Source organism: Meriones unguiculatus, chromosome 7, assembly GCF_030254825.1.
Source record: "Meriones unguiculatus strain TT.TT164.6M chromosome 7, Bangor_MerUng_6.1, whole genome shotgun sequence".
Classification (NCBI taxonomy): Eukaryota; Metazoa; Chordata; class Mammalia; order Rodentia; family Muridae; genus Meriones; species Meriones unguiculatus.
In genome coordinates, this window is record NC_083355.1 from 93,936,412 (window position 1) to 93,954,210 (window position 17,799).

Consider the following 17,799-nt stretch of genomic DNA (forward strand, 5'->3'; position numbering starts at 1 on the left):
CCTGGCAATTTTCATTTTTTTTTTTTTTTTTTTTTTACAGATTATAAGATACACACTTTTTAAAAAATCGAGCCTGGTTCTATAGCCCAGGTGGGTCTCACAAACTCTTCAGTCTTCCAAGCTCTAGGACTGCGATTGTGTGTCACCATCTACTGCTATCTTAATCATTCTTAAAGATAGAGTTCAGCACTGTTAAATACATTATAACGTACAACTGTCACCCCCAGCCACATCACAACTTGTTTTCTCTGTCATTATGCAATAGTAGCTCCCCTCCCCCTGCCCAGCCCTGGTAACCAAGGCCACCCTCATTTACTGAGGTGAAAAAAGCAGGGGGGGGAGGGGCTGAAATTCCAACTGTGTCTGACTGTGAGAGGAAATACAGTAACAACTGGGAAGGGGCAGAGAACAATGAGAAAAGTGGCAGCGCCATATGCCACCATAAGGGCTGGAGAGAGGTGGGTCAGAGAGAAACCCAGGAGCCAGGATAACTCCAAGATCTCAGGCAGAAGAACTTGGCAACAGTGATACAGGAGGTAAAGGAGGCTGGGAAGGGGGCTTCCTGGAGCATATTGCATGTGGTCATGCTCCATTTGAGATGCCACTGGCTGGATAAGGAAGTTAGGCTGGGAACTTTTGAACCTTGGGGTCAGTTAAGATGATGTTTAAGTAAGGCCCTGGCCAACACTGGGAAGGGAGCAAGCACCCATGAGGAGGAGTCCCAGAAGGCTGAATCAACATAAGCAGGGAGGAGAATCTGCAAGGTGATGGACAGAGCTATAGCAAGCTATAGCAAGGACCTTAAGAACCTCAGAGAGGAAGCAGGGAGCCTCACCACTCATGGCAGAACTATGATGGAGAACTATGGAACATCAGCTAAGTAGAGGATGCTGGCCATATTGTCAACAAACGATCTGGTTTCTCCCATGAGACAGTGAGAAAAGGGAAGGAACCAGCATGGATGGAAATACTTAAAAAGACTTAAGCAAAATGCAAGGTATGGACCAGACACAGAACGATGGTTCTGAGGAATCAGGGGAGCTGGCACCTGGACAGGAATGAGGTGCTGCCATGGTATTCGGGAGCTCAAGTGTGAAGCACCTAAGGAAGAGCTGCAAGGCAAAGAACATAGAGCTTCACTTAAGAAGTTTCTAGCAGGGGCTGGAGAGATGGTTCAGTGGTTAAGAGCACTGTCTGCTCTTCCAATGGTCATGAGTTCAATTCCCAGCAACCACATGGTGGCTCACAACCATCTATCATGAGTTCAATTCCCAGCAACCACATGGTGGCTCACAACCATCTATAATGTGAACCGATTCCTTCTTCTGGGCAGATGTAAATGCAGATAGAACACTCAGATACATAAAAAAAATAAATAAATCTTTAAAAAAAAGTCTCTAGCAAAGAGAAAGCAGGGAAGGACCAACCTTGAGGCGATGCCAGAGGGCATCTGTGTGGGCTCGTTACTCCCTGGATTTTTTTTGCAGCTGGTTGTTTTTCCACAAGAAGTTTAAACATTAAGGAGCGGTGAACTCTTAAGGGCTGCTGAGCAGAAGAGCGGAAGGCTAAGATAGGACTCCTGAATTAAGCAAGATGGCAGTCACCGGTGATTTCCATCAGAGTAGATAAGAGTGGAGACAAAATCTAGCTGTGGTGGATTCCCATTGTCTAATGTTTGGAAATGATCACAGCAGCCTGAAGGCTACTCTTTTGAAGAATTTTGCTAACCACAGAACTAAAAGGAGTGGGGGGCTGGAGAGGGAAGGAGGAAGAGGAGTTCTTTCACAGATGCACACACACATGGAGTGGTAGCATACATAGGTCAAGCACCCATGTATGGTGGCTCAAGACATGGGCCAGAGAAGGGTGTTTGACTTCTACTAGGCCACATCACCAGGTCACCTGAGTGGGCTTCAAACGCTTGGAAGCATTAGGTCAGCATAGATAACTGAGTCTAAGCTGTCCTTAGGAAACGTGGGGGTGAGGGTGGGAGGGGACAAGATGCTGCCCTACTGCATCCTGCTGGGCTGGAGCAGATGCTTTTGTGTAGCGGTGGGAACAGCATTCCCAGCAGGCTACTGATCGGTGTCTGCAGCCCCACTGCTCCAAGACCTGCCATCTGAGCTGAACAGAAAAGACTGCCCAGCTGAGAGCATGCAAAATCCAGCTGGTACCATCTTGCTACCAATCCATACTAAGAAACAGGAGCCCTCCCCCCACCAGGGCAGCTACCCCAGGCGAGCTACAGGCCCATTCCTGGAGTCCTGGAGCCTTAGAGAGAACTAACCACCTCCTCGGGCGATGGTCACTTTTCAGGCTGTGCTCTTCCATCATGTACCAGGCTGTCTTTATAGCCACTTTCCTGTAGGGTCCCCTACCCCAGACCCACGGACTATAGCTCTGGGGGAATAAGTGTGTTGCGTGTCACATCTGATTATTATTTATGTTTGTGTTACTGTGACAAAATGCTTGACAGAAGCATCGCAGGAGGAAAGATTTATTCTGCCTCATGGTTTTAGAGAATCTGAGACCATCACAGCAGGAGGGCGTGGTAGAGTTCATGGCACTGGGTATGTGTCGTCGTGTGCTTCATATCATGATGGACCAGAAAGGGTGGAGCCAGAACCAGGGATCAGGCTCCCACCTTCAAAGGTCCACTCCTTAGTGCCCACTTTGACCAACCAGATCCCACCTTCTAAAGGTCCCACGGCCTTCAAAATAGTTACCACAGACTAGGCAACAAGCATTCAAAACTAAACCATTCAGATTCAAACCATAGCACTGACCACCCAAGCACAAATACAAGAGGAGGTTATTTCTCATTCAAAGTAAGTTCTAAGTGGGAGTTGGTGGAGGACTGGGAGCCTTCTCTAAGCAGCAACTTAGGGACAGAGCTCTTTTCACTCTCGTTCAGCAAATGACCTTCTAGGTCACGGTGAACTCTGCATTAAACTGGCAAATGACTGGACATGAGGTACATGTGGCTATCTGGAGATGGGCATGGTTGGTGTGGAACTGTCCCAGTATCCACACAGACTCCTGGCTATAACTGTCCCCTGCCCTACCTGTGTAAGGGAAGCTGGTTCAGGTTTGTGCCCAGAGTAAAGAACTGGATTTGATGGCCTCATAGCCAGTCTGGAGCCAAGATCCCAAGCTCCTCCACCACCATTGCCTCTGGCATTCCCTTTTCAGGCTTCTTTTTCCATCCACTCAGGCTTTGGCCCTACTGACCCTATGCCAGACCCCATCCTTCTCTGAGCGCCAGCACTCTATAGCTTCATCTGGCACGTGTCAAGGCCTACAAAAAGCTCAGCCATGGAGGGTCAGCGCACAGAATATGTTTATTTCTTGTGAGTTTACAGAACCACAGCGCAGAGCAATAAAGTGTGGGTGGCTGGGGATGGGAACGAGGGCCTCTCCCACTGTATTCTCTCCTGTTCTTCTGCCCAGGCACAGATCCACCTCAAGTGTTCAACACAGAGTTAGGGGCCCACAGCTGGAGGGTGGGGAGTGAACAGACAGGGTGGAGAGACAAGAGTCAGTCCTCCTAAAATAGGGTAGCAGGAAGAGTTCTACAACTCAGGGCCATATAGGATGAGGTCACTTCTCTTCCTTGCCCTACTAGCCTTCCATTTGGCTGGCCAGCTAGTTTCCCCCAAAAAAGGGTATTGGGGTGCTTCTGCCAGTAATGCTGACTCAAGAGCATAGGGGGTTTACTATGGGGCATCTGAGTAGCTGAGTCCCAGGGTGTCCACTGACCCTGAAGAACACTGTCTTCCCTGGTCCTCTTGCCTGAGATCCTCAGAAACACTAAAGCCACTCCTTCTCTTCATTTTTGGAAGGTAAACAACCCAGCAGGAAAATAGCAAAGAGACTGGGTAGGCAAGATGGAAGGTTCTAGAAGCCTAGTCACTTTACCATCACCTTGGTGGAGGCTTCTCTGAGAAGAATCCCATGCTACCTCACTAACCAAAACTCTGTTTTGCCACATGAGAGCTAGCCAGGCATGCAGGGGTGCATCTATGAGGATGAGGGAAGCCCAAAGGCCCCTCAGGCAGGAAAAACCACCTCTCTGTAGTTGATCTGGAGCTCTCTCCCATCTCTAGGATGGCCAAGAGGATGAGGACCAAAGTGCAGAGAAGCCCTGGGGGAGGGGCTGAGGCTGCAACAGAGAGATCAACAGATGCACAGATGGATGGGGGCACTGGCTCGTCTCTTACTCCCCATTCCAGCCACGGCTCATGGCTTGCACCACAGCTCCATAGAGTTGGCTCCAGGCGGCCCGTGTCGCTGGTGTAAAGTCGGGACCCAGACACTTCTCCAGCATGTAGAGCAGGGACTCACCCACTGTCTGCAGAGGCAAGAGGCACCCAGTCATCCGAAGGCAGGAAGGCAGCATTCCATTTACAGGGGAGAAAGCTGAGGCCCTAGGCCAGGAAGGGAACACAGGATTTTCTTCTCTCTGGCAACAGTGCTCATGCTTTCTGAGCAGGCCCTAGGTTCACCCCGTGTCCTCCTTTCCCTCTACATGTGAAGACGTACAATGGATAATTGCAACCACCTCACAAGAGAGGCCTGTGCATTGCCTAGAACCTGTCCGCTCAGCCCCAACCAAGTCAGTGCTTGCAGACCTCAGTTTCCCCAACCTGCGAGGCAGTAGCCATGAGATTAAAACACCTATGCTGGCGAGCCAGGTAGGTGTGAGTTCAGATTGTGACCAACACACATGGTATCTGGATGACCTGGAGCAGTTTACCCTATCGCTCTGAGTCTCACCTGTTTCACGAGGAAAACAAAACTCCAGGTTCTGCAAACAGCTCTTAGGGCAGCAGCTGCACACAGTAGGCCTTATTGTTAATCGAGTGAAATGAGGTTTATTTATCCCACATATATTACTGAATATCCTGTAAGGAGTAGGCAGCGTGTAAATGCCCAGATGGAGAGGCAATCAAGACCATCCAGGCCCCCTTCTCACAGAGCTTTCCAACACTATCAGGGCTGGGGTCTCCTTGAGCCACACCTGGAGTATATCTGTAGTGGGGTCTGATCCCGTCTTTGACATGAGTTACCCTCCTGACGGGTTCTGGCCGGTGGGACATTAGTGACAGTGGTGCCAGCCGAGGCTTTATAAGCTCTTGCACACTGGGGCTTGTTTCTGGGTAGCAGCCTGAGTGGTAGTCCCTCCTTGCTGGGATTTAGCTAGCATGCGGAAGGCCTAAAAGCTCACAGTTCACCTTAGACACCCTAGCCCCAGTAGAGCTGGCCTCAACACAAGGATGACTCCAACCAGGCTCCAGAGAAAGGACTGCCCAGCTGAGTCCAGCCACAAGAACTCAGGACTTGCATTAAGGGAGGACAGGTGGAGTAGTTTGATACTTATAGATAATCAAATCAACTGATGCCAAGGGCTGCTGAGCCTTCATGTTTTTGTTGTTGTCTTTTTTTTTTTTTTTCCCCCAAGACAAGGTTTCTCTGTGTAGCCCTAGCTGTCCTGAAATTCACTCTGTAGACCAGGCTGGCCTCAAACTCACAGAGATCTGCCTGCCTCTGCCTCCCAAGTGCTGGGATTAAAGGAGTGTGCCACCACTGCCCAGCTGCCTTCATGGTTCTCTTTCATTAAAGAGAGCTCTGAGGCTCAGGGAGGTTAAGTTGGTGTCAGTCACATAACAGGGTGGCCTGGTCTGTTTCCGGTCATCTGAGGAACTGGAGCTGTGAGGTAGGGGAGCAAGGGGTTGGCACTGGGAGAGAGGGGCAGCCACAGGTCTGGGGCTCAGAAGAAAGTATCCTGCTACCCACCGAGAAGGAGCAGAGACTCACTCCCACGGCCCGGTGCTTTCTGCCCAAGCCGGCCAGGTACTCCCCCAGTGAAGACAGGTCCTCCACATTGGTCACTGCAGCATCAATCACTAGCATCACCTGCCAAGGACACAGAGGGCACAGCACAGTCCTACCTGCTTACCACCACAGACTAGAACCCAGCCTTCTCCACAAGGGAGGCTTTCAGAACGCTGCTGTCCAGGATCAGAGGTGGCAGGCCAGGGTCTGTGTACAGTAGGTGTTCAGTCTGTGCTGACTCCACTAACTGATATTATTCACCGATGAAGCCCTCCTCTTTTGAGGATCTCCAAACCTCTCACATACCTGCAGAACAATATTGCCTGCACAGGAAAGGGTAAACTGAAGTGCTGTGAGGATCACAAGCCCAGCTTCGTGGCTCCCAAATGGCCAAGATCCGCCAATATAATCCATGGAAGCCTGAGAGCAATTTACCTGGCTGGGTCCCGATGGCTTGACAACAGGGTGGAGGAGGATGCTGGGTCCAGAGAATGATGTGTGTGTGTGTGTGTGTGTTTGTACAAAACTTGTGTATGTGTCCTTATCTCAAGTTCCTCCTCCTTTACCAAGACAATGTTCTGCAGATCTGAGGCCTCGTGGCTCTGCCTCCCTCACCTTCCTAATGTGGTCCAGAAATTCTGGGGAGGAGAGGCAGTCCTCGGGGCTGGAGAACTGGCGGCCGTTGTACTGGAAGAGAGGCAGCAGGCTGGGTTCCAGGGCAAAGAGCCTGTGGGTTGAGAGCAGGGGTCATCAGCACAGGGAGTGGCAGCCGAAGCAGACCCTGGCTGGCAGGAAGAAAGCCACAGTACACTCCCAACCTAGCACTCCCAGCTTAGTCAGCGTCCCCTCATGCCCGTCTCTGGACGCCCTCCAGAGGACACTGTGGACCCAGCCCCTCACATTGCCTGGCAGACAGCAGCCCCTCCCTAAACAATTGAGGGCTGAGTTTGGGACGGGAAGAATCTCAACCAAAATCTAGGGGGAAACTTCCCTTTTGGATCAAAACTTCCCAGTGTACCTCGTTGTATCTGAGGAGGCCTAGAAGGGTAACGACATCAAGAACACACTCCTTGAACTACCGAGCACTGAGCATTTCACTTGTGGTTGACTGCAGTTGTATAGCCCTCTTACTTTTACCCAGTGGGTTCAGAGAAGGGAAACAGATGCCCAGAGAGGCTAAGAAAGCTGCCTTACACAGTAAAGCCACAATGGATACCAGAGTTGGGGAAGATGAGTTTAGAATATAGAAATTTTCAGCCTCACTGAGGAGAGCTTTCATTTTTGTGTAACTCTTTTGTGAGACTGAATTTATTCCCCTTCCATTCGGGAGAGGTTTAGCAAAAGTTCTGTTCCGAAGTTTTGGACTGGCCTCGGTAGCTGTGATGAGGGAGGGAGCATGGCCCTTTGGTGACAGCGGAGCCTGAGGTGAGGCTGAAAATCAGCCTCCCTTCTCTGTGAGGCCTGCACCCTCTCTCTCTCAGTGCCCATTGGTGAGACTGGACTCCTGCCACCCCTCTCCTGGAGCATCTCTAGTTCTAAGCCTGTGCTTTCTCTGAAGGGTTCATCTTGCTGGTGGCTGAGCTTTCCTGGGCCTCCTTCCACTCCAGGGTGGGTGGACAGGTGTGGGAGCCCATCCCACCCATCCAGGTGCCTGCACACCCCAGCTGGCCTTCAGGTCACTCATCTCCTCCTACCTGCCCCGGCTCGTGGGCGGCCCTGTAGTCACTACCTACAGGACACGGAGACAGCACAGGAAAGAGTAGGGGACACTGCTTCGGATGTGAGCCGCTATCTGGGAAGAGTCGATGAGGCAGCACCACCTGTCGCTGCGCACACACCCCTCTCCCTGGAACACCCATGCAAGCCGGCCCTCCTCCGTGATCCAGAAAGCCTCGAACCCACTGCTTCCAGGCACCCCTCCACTTGCACCCCAGTGCCCCCCGCAGCTCTCACCTGGCGAACAGGACAGTGCCGTGCTCCACAGGGCTGCGGCTCACCGCCAGCCAGCTCTGCCGGATCAGCTCTGGTTCTGGGCGCTCCATGTTCTCTCTCCCTGGAGAAACGCGGGGCGCAGGGATGGGACCCTCGGGGCGTGGGCGTCCTCACCGCACGTGCAGCGCCATCTCCGCGGAGACAAGGGAGAGCCCCCCTCCCCGCCCGGTGCCTTAGTTGGGCGGGGCCCAGCAACTGCGCCTTTGCTGGTCCAGCCCAGAGGATGCACACCGCCAGCTTGGCCCAGGGCGCTTCCGGGGACCCCTCTCGGGCTGCTGCGCCCTGCGAGCCCTGAAGCTCACAGAGAACCGCCCTTTAAAGCTACGGTGGCTCCCACTCGCTCCTGCCCGGGGAGGTTTGAGCGCTCCCTCTGCGCCCGCCTTAGACAGGGACTACCCGAGGTCTGGGAAATGTCCAGGCTTCAGAGCCTTACAGAAATTGCCAAGCCTCTCGGCTTGTTTCACTCTTGAAAACTAGTGATGTGACTACTTATCTGGGCTGGCTTGTGGCACAAACCTATAATCTCAGAATTAGAAGCCGAAAATTGAGAGGGTTAAGCCACCCTGAGCTACATAAGTTGCCCCATTTCCTCTCCCGTAATAAGTAAATAACCACTTCATATTTTTACTGAAGAGCCCGGAGGCCCAAAGTTCAAGGTCCCACCTCTCTACCAGAAAACTCTTGGGCTTGCCATCTCCTGTGCTCATGGTCTTTGCTCACAATCTCTGACTGCTGTCTTTCCTAGAGTTCAGCTAGGGGGACCCACGTCACCAAACTGGTCTGTCTGTCCTTTGCTCAAGCCCTGGGTCTGACTGGGGCACGTGGCACAACTTTGAGCCTACCAAAGCTCTCGGTTTAAGGGGCTGGAGGCCAAACCACAGCCCTTTTGAGCCAAGTGTGGACTTCAGTCTCAGGCCTGCTGGATCAGAATGAATGCCCCTCTCCAACCCCCGCCCCAGGTACCCCAGAACAGTAACTAGTAATGTATTACCTACACATACTTGGAGTTAAAATCAAGTTCTGCCATCTCACCATCTACTGAAATGGTGACAAAAACCCCAAGCAAAAGAACCTCTATAACCCTCCAAAACAAAAACAAAGAAACCAGGGGCTAGGGAGATGATTCTGTGGGCATCCTTGCCCTTTGCTCTTAGATTGAGTATGGGGACCTGGGCTCAATCCACAGCACTCAAAAAGAAAACAAACAAAAGCAAATAAACAAAACATCCAGGTGTGGTGGTACCTCTAATCCCAGCACTTGGGAGGCAGAGGCAGGAGGATCTTTGTGAGTTCCAGACCAGCCTGTTCTACCTAGTGAGTTCTAGGACAGCAGAGCTACACAGAGAACCCCTGTCTCAAAAGGGAAAAGGCCAGGTGACTGGAATATTAGCACTGGGAAGGCAGAAAACTGTAGGATTTCTGGGGCTAGCAAGCCAGTTCAGTGGGCTCCAGGTTCAGTGAGACTGTCTCAAAAACTTAGTTGGAGTGACTAAGGAAGACACATAAAATACTGTTTTCTACAAGTAGTTCAGGTGAGTCACATGCTGCTATTCAGAATGTGCCGCTTGATCGCTCTCCTTCAGGAAGGGGAGTTCTTTGGCCCCAGCCCAGCTGCAGTGGCTCAGGCACTGGAGAACACGCTTCCTTCATCTTTCACTGTTTTTGAGTCTCCTCTGTTTCCTCAAACTGTTAAGGGTTTGAGCAGCATGGCCGCCAGAGTCCTTTGTTGTATGGGTACAAATCAGTGTCCCTGATCTTCAGTTATGAAGAGACTGTGGCCCTGTGGGCAGCCCCATGCTTGATGTGGGGTGCGCAGTTCGTGTCTTCTGGAACTTCTGCAGATAGAACTTCTATCCTGCTCTATGAAAGCATCTACTCACCCTCTCCTGTGTGATGTTTGGGCACAACCTGTTCTACTCTTCTCCATCTCTCTGTGTATCTCTGAGTCCCTGGACTGGAGCGGGAGAGTAAACACTTTGGAGCAGTCTGGCAAAAGGCCTGTGTCCTAATGAGTTCTGAAGACCTCAAGCAAGAGCACAAAAGGTCGTCTACGCCTTCTGCCGTCGACCTTGCTGGTCTGCACCCTCTACTCTACTCCACTTGTACTTCCTTGGAAGTCCTCACTCAGGACCCTTCTTGTCTCTTCTCTTGACAGCAGCCAAGGTCTGAAGGGTTCATGGGAGTAATGGACTCTTATGCCCTATGTGGAGCAACCAATACCCAAACCCACAACTCCTCTTTGTCGTCCCAGAGCCAGAGGTGACAGGACATTGTGTGCTCCAATCTCTGCTCCCCTTGGGGAAAGGCCTGAGGATCTAGCATAGTTACGGTGAGGTGCCCCAAACACCGGTGGTTTTGAGGGGCCAGAGAGGTTCTCTCTTCCCTATGGGCCATGCAGAAGGCTAAAATTCTAGAACAATTCAAGTGTTCTCTAGTGAGGACTGTCAATGTATCGTTAACATGTCCAGGCACTGTGACCATGAGCTGTATCCTCCTAACAGCCCTGTGCAGGATATGCTCTTTATTATACTCTCATCATAAGAGGTGAGGAAACGGGAGGCAAGGAAGTTAGCTGGCCCAGTCACAGAGTTAAAAACAAACAAATAAAAAAACAAAATGGAGGGGCCAGAGTTTGACCTCAGGTCTGATAATCTGGCTCACTTTCTCCAAGGCCTCCCACAAATTAATAGACCACAACCAAGAGCCAGGTCCATAGTTCAGACTGAGCCAAGGTCTGAGTCAGAGTGTGCTGTGGCCAGCTTATACAGCGTTAGCGCTGACTATGAATCTGTTCTCAGCTTCTCATTTGGTGACATCAAGTTAGTAGCTTGAATCAAACCACACAGGAAGTGTCTGCACCATGGACATTGGCAAATGCTACAAACGAGGGTTTAGTTTTGCCCCCATAGAAAACCTGTTATTAAATATTTACCTCTACTGGTTTGCATACCCCTGGGGGAACCCAGAAAGCCTGCTGCCCTAGCTGAGCTATGAATGCACTATGCAGAATGGACATCAGGCTGAACTACACCACTTTCCAGCTGCGCCCCAGCCTCATCTCAGTGTCCAGGGCCACCAGGCTACTCCAGGCAGGCGCTTCCAGCCCAGAAGGAGGCTGGAGCTAGAGGAACACCAAAAACCCTCCTTTGCACCAAGTTCCACCCTATGATTTTCTAATGGTGGGTTGTTAGGTAAGTAATATAATCTCTCATAGGCACAATGGAGACAGGAACATTGTTTTCAGGGATACAAAATGTCACATGTATCAAAATGATGTTAACAGGCCAGAGGTTAGCACACACCTCTAGCCCTGTACTCTGGAGGCGGAGGCAGGCTGATCTCTGAATTTGAGTCCAGCCTGGTCTACAGAGTGAGTTCCAGGACAGCTAGTACTGCACTGAGAAACCCTGTCTTGAAAAAGAAATAAACAAGTAATCTCAAAAAATAAACCAACCAAACAAAAATCACAAAAAAACAAACCAACCAACCCACCCTCAAACTCAAAAAGACAAAAAAACCAAAACAAACAAAACAAAACATGTTTACTAAGCTGTTGGCAATCACAGATAATGTGGTCCCTTTCTGACTTGCCTGCGCCTGGCATCTTCTACCTCCAGAGTGATGGTAATGACCTGTCTGCCTCCCCAGCCTGCCTCCTTGCCTTATGGTCCTTAGAGGGGTTACAAGGTAGTACAGAAGACTCAGTTCACAGAAGCACTAATTTCTTTGCCCCTTTAATCCAATGCTAAGTCAGCAGCCACCTTCCGTACATCCTGTGGGGCATGGAAAAAGCCCCGAATGAATGAATGCAAGGAGCAGATGAAGCCTTAAATGAATGTGTCTTATCAAAAGGGACCTCAATGCCTCAGACCCATGCAATTGGCAAAGCCTTCCTCTGGTCCCTGTGGGAATGTTGACAGAATGTACAGAAACAGGAACTCCAGCTTCCTCCTTCAGGATGTCTCTTCCAGCAGCCAGAAACTGCTCCCTTACAGAGACCTCTGGCTGAGACTGGCTAACTCCTTTCCACGCTGTATACAATAAACACAGAGCTTCCAGGCAAGTAGCTGTGCGTCTCCATCATAGCTCACATGTCCCACCTGATCCCAGCTTTCCTCTCTGTGTGTGTCTGGATGATTTCCGCATCATCCCAGTCAGGTTTTAAGGACCATGCCCTGTAGACAGGGTGGATCCTTTATAGCTGGCACCCTTGACAGAAGACCATGCCAGGATGGAGCCCTCTGTTAACTGGAATGGAAATTTGGGACCATGCTGGGCTACATGGCTCTCTCAGCATTGGGTGGAGAGTGGGGATGGTTCCCTTGTTTCCTTCTATACTGTCTGGGAAAGTTAAACAAGAAAATGTAGGCTCAGGTTCTTACTGGTTTTGGCCTAAGGAATAGAAACAACAGCCACTATCTCTTAAGTAAACAAATGCTTGGGAAGGCCCACATTCCCCTGGCATTAGGCTCTGCCTGGCCAGAGCCTCAGCTGGAATGAGAATGGCCCCAGCCATGAGATACCATATTGGTTTTCGCCATCCAAACATTTTTCTCAAGGACAAGTCAGATCCAATTAAGCACAAGAACAATGTAGTGTTGAAAACAAGAGCTATTTATTACAAAAGTAATGGTCTCTGATTATTCCTGGAACTTAAAAAAACAAAGTGTAGTGAGTCAAGACACTGGCTGCGTTAGGCTGCCTGGTGCATCTTCCTCTGTACCAGCCATGTGAGATGTACCACATCTCTGTCAGTTTCTGAGGGCTGCAGCCCACATGCAAAGCAGCACCCAGTGCTCCTCCATCTTCCAAATAGAACCCAAGTGCTTAGTGATACAAATGGCCTTTTCCCATTGAAGTATCTTCCAGTTTGGGTATGGAAGAAGAGGGAGTGAGTTGGGAGCACCCTTCATCCCATACTTGGAAATAAGAAGAGACCCTTTCTATCTTCAGGGTGACATTGGGGGAGAGCACGTAGGAGCCCGCTGAACTCTCCTACATACTCTGGCTCTCGAACACTGGCCCCTGGTTACTCTAAGATTCCTTCCCTCTAACGAGTGCCTCCAGAAATAAGGCACAAGAAAAAAATCAGCTGGATGTGGTGTGCCTGTAATCCCAACACTCAGGGAGGCAGAGGCAGGTGGATCTTTGTGAACTCCAGATCAGCCTGGTCTACAAAGTGAGTCCAGGAGAGCCAAGGCTACACAGAGAAACCCTGTCTCAAAAAATCAAAAGAAAAAAACAAAACAAAAATTCAGCCACCTGTTAGATGTCCCATGGGCCACCTTGTTAAGAGCCAAGTACACATTCCTACATCCCCTTTCTCCAGGAAAATCTGCCAAGATGGTACCCTACTGTGTTCAGAAGAAACCAGCTTTGCCTGGGCCTGAAAGCAAGGGTCAGGAAGGGCAATGGGAGCAGAACTCCCCAGTCCCTGCCATAAATGCAATTAAGTGGGCACTCAGACTGTACACAAGCCACACTTCCTGCTGGGGGAAGGGGGTAAAAGTCAAAAGGGCTGCAGCCATGGGAGAGGATGGTCAGTGGGCCTCAGATCTAATTAGCCACCCTGCCTTCCTCTTGACAGGACTACATTTCCTCTACTAACATTAATGATGCTCCAGCTGAACATCCAAGCATGGCCCAGAAGCTTTCCTCTCCACCACTCTGTAGGTAGCACAGACTGTCCCCGAGACTAATTTCCAGTCTCCGTGGCAACCACCTCCTGAAGATGCTTTAGAGGTCTGACCCTGTCAGAGTCGCTGAGAGCTACGGTGGAGGGAAGATGGAGTGTGGCAAATTCATCATTAAACCCTGACATATCAAAATCTTTTGGGATCAAATAAATATTTTGTTCTGAACTGAAAGAAAGAAGGCAGACTAAAGGGTCAGACTTCAGTTGGTTTGGTTCTGACCAAATTTTCTTACTCCCTTTGGGTAAGGAGATGGAAGGAACAGTTCTGAGCTTAAAGTGATGGATAGTAGAAGCTATCATGCGTTTTCAGGTGCTCTGGGTCTTTGTAAAAAAAAAAAAAAAGACATAATAAGGCAGTGCCAAAAAGGAAGGGAAATGACAACAAAGCAAAAGAGGGTATTATCAGGGAGGTCTGGAAATGTGAGAACAGGGATGCCAGGCAAAGAACAGGGACAGGAGCCCAAACAGGTCGAGTGTCCCTTCTCCCAGCATCTCAGCAGATGCTCAGCCCCACAGATCTTTGCTTTGATTCAGCTGCAGCCAGCAGGGCTCTGTCATCAGGGCCAGGCAGATGTAGAGAAAAAGGGATGGACAGTGAGAGTCAGACTCTAGGCACATAGCAGACAAGATGTGGGTTCCACCCACCCAGTTCACAGAATAGGGACCCAAAAATCTAAAGGCGGCCAGCCACAGACTGGCAAATTCTCTGCCAGCTTGTGCCCTGGAACCCAGTGTACACACTGTACACACAACAGGTAGGACTGTATCTACAGGAGACATCGGGGGCAGTATCAGAGGGCCAGCCCGAAAGCCTGGGTGCTCTGCTAGCCTAGTGGAACAAGGGTGAGTTTGACAGTCCATCTGTTGCGCCTCTGTAACGCCATGAGGGGTAGGACAGCACTCTCAGCCCTCCTGGAGATCAGACATTTTCTTATGATCTTATGAACCTAAATGAAAACAAATCCAGTGTGAAAAGATACCAGAGAATATCCTGTTAACCTTGGACCATTTCTTGGAATTTATGAAAGTTGGCTGCCACAGTTACGTGGTCTACACTCCAAGGGTATTGCACACATGTGCCCTTCCACACTCACACCTACTTTGCTTGTGTTTCACAGGAGAGGGAACTGGCACCAAGAAGTGCTGTAGGTCAAGTGCACTGTGTAGGTGCTGTACACAGGGTTGTGGCTCTTTTTAGTGTTGCATTAAATCCAGGTCTGTTTCCCAGAGTTTAGTCCTGGGGGCAGCAGAATGCATTGGGCTCCTCAGGCAGCTCCCTTGAAGTTGGAAGGGTCCAGGATCTGGCTTCATAGCTGGGTGTCCCTGGACAATACCCGGATCCAGGCTGGGGTCCTGACAGTGGCCTCAAAAGTCCCATGATTCCAGCCACTTTAGTCCTGCCATTGGACTCTCAGGTTCCTGGGCTAGGGGACCAACCATCCCATAAGCCAGAGGGTGGAAGAGGTAGAAGCTATGAGAGTGAGAGAAAGGTGGTCAGCATCCCAGAACTATATCAAGGAGCAGTTGCTACTTCCCCTCCTGGGGCCCATCAAAGGCTCCACCAACATAACCCAGTCTGTCCATCCATTTATCCATCCATCTAAGTCTACTGTGACATTACTGACTAAATGACCAGGAAGAGAAGGGCTTTCCACAATAGGCCTAACAAAGGATTCTTTTAGGAGACTTTGAGGAGGCCATGGGATGTGTGGCCCAGAGTATTTGCCAATATATAAACTTAACCCTTTTCAGCAGGCATGTGCTTATGGGCCACAGGCCCCACCACAATGGCCAAGGACTCTTGAATGGGGCTCTGAGACTTGCCAGAAGGCAGAAAAAGGAAGACTTTACAAATATCAGTGTCTTTCCAGAGATTTTGAGTCACACTCCTCTCTCCCCAGCTTCCCGTCCTCCTTTTACCCCATTGACAACTGTTTTAGCAAGGAGCCACTGTAACTAAAATGGGCTACCCTGCTAGGTGTGGGTGGTATCAAAGCTAGGAACTACTAGCAAGGAGAAAGTTGAGTGAGGCCCTTGCTGTTCCTACCTGAATACACATTAGGGACACCTGGGCCCAACTGATTCAGAACCACCAGGGACATGGCCCAGGCATGAGAAGACCTTGAGAACACTAGGGATTCTTAAATGTAGTGCAAGCTCAAGCTGGAGGGTCATGGAAGGGGACACATACCTGTAGGCAGCTGCCAGAAGCAGGCTCAGGATTCCCACCACATGTATTCTGCTACCCAGGGGAAAAGAGGCCAAGCCCCAGGCACAGAGCCGCAGGAGGGTATCCCATAGGACACCTGTGGAGAGCAGGAGACCTGCACCAGGCTATCAGGACAACCCCTAGCGATCCCACAGGAAAGAGGCATCACAGTAGAGAGCAGAGGTCTACTCTCAAACCAGTTTCTCAGGGCAGCCCCATCCTCCTTTCCCACCTTGCCTCCCACTGCGTTATCTCCCCAAGGCAGATTGGCAGCAGTGCTGACCTGTCAACATGCTGGAAAAGAGCATGGCTGGGAAGTAGTGGTGGAAATAGAGGATCCGGCCCATCAGGAAGAAAGGGAAGTAATGGAGCATCCAGCCCAGCAGCAGCTGGCCGCCTCCTCGCAGCAGCACCCTGGTCAGCCCTGTGCAGCCCAATCAGCACAGCCCAATGAGGAGGCAGAGCCTGGGCTCCAGCCCAGCTCTACCCTGTCTTGTTAGGTCTCGCCATCTCACTAGGCCTTCTTTTCCTTACTTGGACTACTCAGATCCCATGGGAACTAATGAGAGAGGACTCCAGAGTCCCTGGTCAGTACCCAGATTGGCATAAATGCTAACAGGGGCTTGATGTGGGCTTCTGGCAGGAGACACACACCCACATTAAGATGTCTTCTCTGCCTCTACTTCCCACCTCTTTGTTGTCAGAGACATTTCCCAGCAGCAAGGTCAGAAAGGAGGCTGGGTGGAAGTGTCTGGAGCTAAAGACTCTTCAGACAGGGAGCTGGCAAGGGTAGAAGGGATTGTGAGGTGTCTAGATGTTCTCCATGCCCAGCAGCTAAGGTAACCAAGAGGGCAACCACTTCCTTGGTCTGGAGCTGCCTCTCTATCCCCATTAGAGGACAGGGTCATTCAACAAAGGGGGCAGATGAGGAAAGGGGGACTTCTCTGGCTAGAGTATAACAGTGAAGCCCCAGAAGGCAGACTTCTGGGGTTTGAGCCTCAGTATATGACCATTGGCTACATGCCTTGTGACAAGCTCATTGTTTCACTGTGTCTGGTTTCCTAATACATAAAAAGGGGTGATGACACTGCTATAGGGTTACTGGAAAGAGGCAAAATGTTGAGCCCAGTGTAAGGTACCATTTGACAATGGGCTTTCAAAGCAAAGGAGAAGGTGTGTGTGTAAGTGGGGAAGGTAAGGGAAAGCCCACAGCAGGCAGCCCCTCCCCAGCGTGCAGGCCCAAGCCAACTAAAAGGACAGGGCAGGAAAAGCCCAAGGGCCCTGACCTTCCAACTCCGCAGGCAGCTGTACCCCTCTCTTCAGAGCGATGGCAATGGTGCTCCCCGAAAGGAGGTAGAGGACAATGCTCACCAGATTCAGCCACCAGACCACCTGTACAGAGGAAGAACTGGGGATGAGAGAACACCAGCTTCTACCGGCAGGTGCTTGGGCCTAAGCACTCAGAACTGGGATACTCACAGGGTTGCCAAGCAGATAGACTCGGAAGTCCGTGTCATTGGCCCCTGAGAAGCGCAGGCCCTGTGGAGCAAAGGACACCCTGCTGATCAAGGTTCATCTCATGCCCAGCCACCCCCATTCAAGGGGAAGGAAGATTATACATATTATACATCTTTCACAGACAAGAAACCTGGCCAGGAGACTCAGAATACACACGAACTCTCTAGGAAGTGGGAATCAGAATCAGGTAGCAAACAGAGCCCCTTTTCTAGCCAGTACCCCCAGGAGAGGCTTCCCCTTGCCACACATACTCCAGCCCCACAGCTTTAAGTCTCATTCTTTGTGCTACTTCCTGGAGGAGCCCTACCTGATAATTGATAGGCCAGTGCCAGGGTTTGGATGTGAACTCATTGTCCTTGGGTTTGAGGCCATTGTTTCCCTGTAAGAAGGCAGCAGAGAAAAGCTAGTCAAGAAAGAGGTCTAACGAGGTAATATAAACATGAGGCATAATGATCTGATTTCCAGCCAAGGGAAACCCAGATGATTCCCCTTCCACGGCAAAGAACAAATCAGGCTCCCATTTGCAGTTGTTGTCCACCTACCTGTAATA

General features: G+C 50.6%; 2 protein-coding genes across 2 annotated transcripts in view; both read right to left on the reverse strand.

Moving 5' to 3' along the window:
* Positions 1–3,323: 3,323 nt before the first annotated feature.
* Ngb (neuroglobin) lies at positions 3,324–8,569 on the reverse strand. The gene is made up of 4 exons (XM_021653387.2): positions 7,789–8,569; positions 6,451–6,562; positions 5,797–5,916; positions 3,324–4,351 (listed from the first exon to the last, which is right to left on the reverse strand). Exons 1-4 carry the CDS (start codon positions 7,875–7,877, stop codon positions 4,217–4,219), a joined length of 456 nt encoding a protein of 151 aa, XP_021509062.1. The 5' UTR covers positions 7,878–8,569; the 3' UTR covers positions 3,324–4,216.
* A 3,851-nt stretch (positions 8,570–12,420) lies between these two features.
* Pomt2 (protein O-mannosyltransferase 2) overlaps positions 12,421–17,799 on the reverse strand; it is a 46,369-nt gene continuing 40,990 nt past the window's right edge. The window contains exons 16-21 of the mRNA XM_021653163.2: positions 17,557–17,628; positions 17,211–17,270; positions 17,018–17,123; positions 16,015–16,155; positions 15,714–15,828; positions 12,421–14,993 (exon numbers count right to left, since the gene is read on the reverse strand). Coding sequence (XP_021508838.1) covers positions 14,888–14,993; positions 15,714–15,828; positions 16,015–16,155; positions 17,018–17,123; positions 17,211–17,270; positions 17,557–17,628 — 600 coding nt within the window. The 3' untranslated portion in view covers positions 12,421–14,887. The remainder of the gene's footprint in view (positions 14,994–15,713; positions 15,829–16,014; positions 16,156–17,017; positions 17,124–17,210; positions 17,271–17,556; positions 17,629–17,799) is intronic.

Coding starts and splice junctions, on each gene's coding strand:
- Ngb (XM_021653387.2), bottom strand. CDS start 7,877: ATGGAGCGCCCAGAACCAGAGCTGATCCGGCAGAGCTGGCTGGCGGTG. Junction 6,563..7,788: donor GGCACTGTCCTGTTCGCCAG/GTGAGAGCTGCG, acceptor CTCAACCCACAG/GCTCTTTGCCCTGGAACCCA. Junction 4,352..5,796: donor TGAGTCTCTGCTCCTTCTCG/GTGGGTAGCAGG, acceptor TTGCCTCTGCAG/ACAGTGGGTGAGTCCCTGCT.